This window comes from Arachis hypogaea, chromosome 1 (assembly GCF_003086295.3).
Source record: "Arachis hypogaea cultivar Tifrunner chromosome 1, arahy.Tifrunner.gnm2.J5K5, whole genome shotgun sequence".
NCBI classification, from domain to species: Eukaryota; Viridiplantae; Streptophyta; class Magnoliopsida; order Fabales; family Fabaceae; genus Arachis; species Arachis hypogaea.
Window position 1 is genome coordinate 13,205,667 of NC_092036.1, and position 4,783 is coordinate 13,210,449.

At 48.3% G+C, this 4,783-nt stretch overlaps 1 protein-coding gene across 1 annotated transcript; it reads right to left on the reverse strand.

Moving 5' to 3' along the window:
• Positions 1–2,659: 2,659 nt before the first annotated feature.
• On the reverse strand, positions 2,660–4,479 carry LOC140179888 (uncharacterized). The gene is made up of 2 exons (XM_072219764.1): positions 3,649–4,479; positions 2,660–3,262 (listed from the first exon to the last, which is right to left on the reverse strand). The coding sequence occupies exons 1-2, from the start codon at positions 4,477–4,479 to the stop codon at positions 2,660–2,662; spliced, it is 1,434 nt and encodes a 477-aa protein (XP_072075865.1).
• Between the last annotated feature and the right edge of the window lie 304 nt (positions 4,480–4,783).

Below are 4,783 nucleotides of genomic sequence, written 5' to 3' on the forward strand. Positions count from 1 at the left end.
AGATGATGTATACCTTGAGGGGAGTGCTGACCTCTCCCTTTATATATTGTGCTGGGTGGGCCTAAAGGTGATCTGACCCAGTGTCCAGAATGTTTGCGCTGTTCCTACGCACGTGGGGGAGCATTGGTTGCCCTAATCGTCGGGTCGGAGATTCGGGTCCTGCTTCGATAAATCCGACCTGATCGTCTTGTTTGGGCGAGGTCTGGGGCGTGCCGGTAGTGTGGCCATACGTCCTTGGGTCGGGTGTCTGAGAGCCGACCCGTTGGGTTCCCTTGGGATTGGTTTGGACCTGGGTCGGGGATGTTGCCTCGACCTGGCGAGTGGTTGGACTTGGCTTGTAGTGGTCCCGTAACAGTGCCCCCAACGCGCTAGGCTCGAGGTTTTGGGGCTCGTGGCTGGGCGCATTTGTCTTACTCGCCGAGAGGGGATGTATTCTTCTCCTCGGGAGTCCGTTGATGGCGTTTCGTGTTTTGCACGCGTAGTTGCCTCGTCTCTGATGCTGCCTCCTTGGCTTCCGTGTGGGGCATTAAATGCTCTATCATTTCAAAGTTCATGAAAAGACAGGTATGTCCCTGTCTTTTGGCGCTCTTCCTCGGCGGTTACATTTCTCTCCATTCGTCATGGGTTTGCTTAACCGCTGTGATGTTGCTCCATCGCAATTGCATCCAAACAGCTGGGCTGCCGTTCGATGTTTCGAGATGGTTTGCGAATATCTGGAGCTGCCGACTTCTGTAAATGTCTTCCTCTACCTCTTTCTTCTCACAAACCCTTTTCATCAGAAGGAAAAAAAGGGGTATATGTCTTTTAGGGCCCAACAAGATCGTAAAATTTTTGGCCTTTTTAAGGATTCTTGTCATGGCTTTAAGTCAACTTTTTTCAAGGTTAGGCCCATTGAAGGTCATCAGCCCTTCTGGTTAACTGTCGAGGGGGATAGACGGATCCCGACCTACAGGAGTTTCGGAGCGGGATCCGATTATCTGATAAAAATTTCTTATGATTGGTTGAGTCCGGAGGATTGTAATATTGCTGACATCTTGTTGGCAATTTTTGGGGAGAAAAATCTTAACCCTCGTATGGTTATGGGGGATCTGGAGGCCGGTCGGTCTTATGTTGGTGAGTTCTTTACTTTTTATTTCTTGTGCCTTCACTTATTCCATTGCTCATACCTTTTCCTTTGTTGTTTTCAGTTTCTATGGCTGGCGGGAAGAAAACTCTGGCTGATTTTATGAGCCTCATCCAAGGAAGTGATAAGGGTGGTGAGGACTCATCGGCGACTCCTTCAGCAAGCCAGGACCACGAGGTTATCGAGGAGGGCAGTGGTCCGGCCGACGGGGTTGATCAAGGTCAGCCATATAAGGCTGAGGCCCCCGTTGGGAATCCCTCGGGGAACCCAAGCGTGGAGGCGGAGGTGGTTCTTGATGATGATTTGGGGTTGGTGATGACGTGAAGGTCGTCAGCAACCCTAAGAAAAGAAAATGTGACTCTGGGAAGACGCTCTCGGTCGTGGAAAAAAACTTTGATGCTGGGGGTTTTATTGAGTCCCAATTGCTCCCCAGCAGCGATGAGTTTTTCCGTGATGTTGATCTTTCCGGGCAGGCGAGGTGGATCTATCGCAGCCTTCTTCGAGCGGCGACTATTGCGAAGAAGGTGGAGCCTATTTTGGGAAATTATCATAACATGGAGGTGAAGCTTCGGAACTCCCAAAAGGACTTGACGGATTCAAGGTCTCGGGAGGAGTCTTTGAAGACAAAGCTATCCGAGCTGGAGGAGAAGTCCAACGAGTATGCCGAGGAAGCGAATAGGTTGGTGGAGCAGGATGTTGCTTTGATGACGGACTTAAACACCTCTCGTGGTGAGGCTGCCGCAGCTAAGAAGAAGGTTGAGGAGCTGGAGGAAAAACTTAAGTTGGCGGAAAGCTCGGCAGAGGCTGCTCGTAAGGATATGGTTGCTTTGAAAAAGAAAAACAGGGAACCTGCACAGGGGGTTCGGGAGGGCGTGAATTTGATCGAAGAAGGGATCAAGCTTCAGGTAGTTGTGCTGGCTCCCGATCTCGATCTTTCCCAAGTTGGAGCTCTCAAGACTGTCTAGAATGGGAAGATCGTCGATATCTTGAACTTCTGAGGGGGTGGTCCTTTCCTGTTTCTTTTGCCTTTTGCTCTGTGGTTGGTACCTTTTGTTTCTAGGCCTGTTTAGGTGCCTTTGTTTGTAATGAACACTTTTCCTTTTCATGAATTTGTTTAATGTTTATTTGCTTTTGTTTTATTGCTTTCATTTACCCGAGCCGTCGTGGATTTTTGTTTTATTTGCTTGTTTCGGGCCGCCGTGGCTTTGCTTTTGTTTTATCGCTTACGTTTATCCGGGCCGTCGTGGCTTTTTGTTTTACCATTTTTATGGTATTTTACCCCCCTTTGTCGCTTGTTTTAAACTTAGGTCCCTTTGGTTCTCGGGGTGATCAGTCCCGAGCTTCCGTTAGGTCAACCGTTCGTTATTAACGCCATTATGTTGCTTTGAAAATCTTGCAAAGAACAAAGTTCATTATATATATGCATACGCGAAACTTTAAAACAAAAGGGTAATGTATATATACATAAATGAAGGAGTAAAATTAAAGGGACTAAGGCGGCTATGGCCGTGTTGTCGGGCCATTCTATCACTTCCCTTATGAGTAGAACCTTCTTAAGTTTGCCATGTTCCATGTTCTCGGAACCTCTTTTCCATATAGTTTTTCCAGCTTGTACACGCCTTTGCCGAGGACATCTTTTACCCTGTAGGGTCCTTTCCAATTCGTAGCCAACTTGCCTTCTCCTAGGGTTGGTGGTCCTATGTTGATACGTCGCAAGACCAGGTCGCCTTCCCCGAGGTTTCTTTTTATCACTTTACCGTTGTATCTTAGGGCTATCCTTTGTTTAATTGCTGTCTCTGTCAGATGTGCCATTTGCCTTGTTTCGTCAACTAGGTCCTTCTCAACTGCCTCGCTTCCTTCTCTGAGGAGTAGTCTTGGGCTCGGCTCCCCTATTTCGACTGGGATGACTGCGTCGACCCTGTATGTGAGTCGAAATGGGGTCTCGCCAGTAGATGATTGTGGGGAGGTTCTGTAAGACCATAAGATTGAGGCTAGCTCGTCTGCCCATGAGCCTTTCTTCCCTTCAAGTCGTTTCTTTAGCCCTTTCAAGATGACTTTGTTGGCTGCTTCCACTTGTCTGTTGCTTTGAGGGTGCTCGATGGAGGAGAATTTTTTCTTGATTCCTAGTCCCGAGAGGAACTCTTTGAAATTTTGTTGGTGAACTATGTTCCGTTATCTGATATGACGGACTCTGGGATCCTGAACCTAGTGATGACTTGCCTCCAGAAAATTTTTTGACAGTTTGCTGCGGATATGCTGGCTAGTGACTCCGCCTCCACCCACTTGGTGTAGTAGTCTACGACTACTATTAAGTATTTTAGTTGTCCCGGCCCTTGTGGGAATTTCTCCAAGAGGTCGACTCCCCATTGGGTGAAAGATCAGGGTGCCATCATCAAGCTGAGTTCCTCGGGTGGGGATTTATGGAAGTTGGCATTTTCTTGGCATTTCTTGCACTTCCTAACGAACTCCTGAGCATCCGACATCAAGGTGGGCCAAAAATATCCTGCTCGGATGATCTTTCTTACCAACGACATTCCTCCGATGTGGTGACCGCAACATCCCTCATGGACTTTGCTCAAATCGTAGTCCGTTTGGTCGGGTCGAAGGCATTTGAGCAAAGGTTGATGGAGTCCCCGCTTGTACAACTGCCCTTGTATAATCACGTATTTGGGAGCCTCACTTCTAACGGCTTGCGCTTCTTTTTCATCTGGTGGTGTTTCGCCTTTCTCTATGTATCGGAGGATGGGGTCCATCCAGGAGGGGGAGCCACACGCTTGGGTTGCGCATAGAATGATTGCTGGCTCGGTTGCCAGCCCTTGGATTAGCGACCTGTTTCCTGTTCCGGGCTTAGTGCTTGCTAACTTAGAAAGGAGGTCTGCTCGGGCGTTTCTCTCTCTGGGAACATGCTGGATTGTGACTTCATCGAAGTTTTTGCAAAGTTCTTTTACCTTCTCTAGGTATTTCTGTAGCAGCGCATCCCTCGCCTGGTAACTACCGTTGATCTGGGATGTAACTATGTAGGAATCACTATTTACCTCAATCCTTGATGCTCTGACTTCTTTTGCTAGAATTAGCCATCCTATCAACGCTTCATATTCTACCTGGTTGTTGGAGACTGGGAAGTTGAATTTGATTGACTGCTCGTAAGCTATTCCTGTCAAATTTTCCAGGATGATCTCGGCCCCTTCGAACGCTTGGTTGGAAGCTCCGTCTACGTGGAGTTTCCACTGTGTGTTCGGTATGTCGGGTGCTTCTCCTATGACTTCTACCAGAAAGTCCACTATTGCTTGGGCCTTGATCGCCTGCCTAGGCTCGTACTGCAAGTCATACTGGGATAACTCTACTGCCCATGCCATCATTCTTCCCGCGAGGTCGGGTTTCTGGAGGACCTGGCGAATCGCTTGGTCGGTTCTTAGGATGATTCTATGCCCTTGAAAATATTGTTTGAGCCTTCTTGCAAGGTTAGCAAGGCATATGCCAATTTTTCCAGCTTGGTGTATTTCAGCTCCGCTCCTTGGAGCACTTTGCTAATGAAGTATACCAAGCGCTGAGTCCTTTCTTCTTCCTGGACGAGGACTGCCGCCACGGCTTGTGCGGTTATTGCCAAGTAGAGGTACATGGGTTCTCCTTCTTTGGGCTTGTTGAGTATGAGTGGTTCTG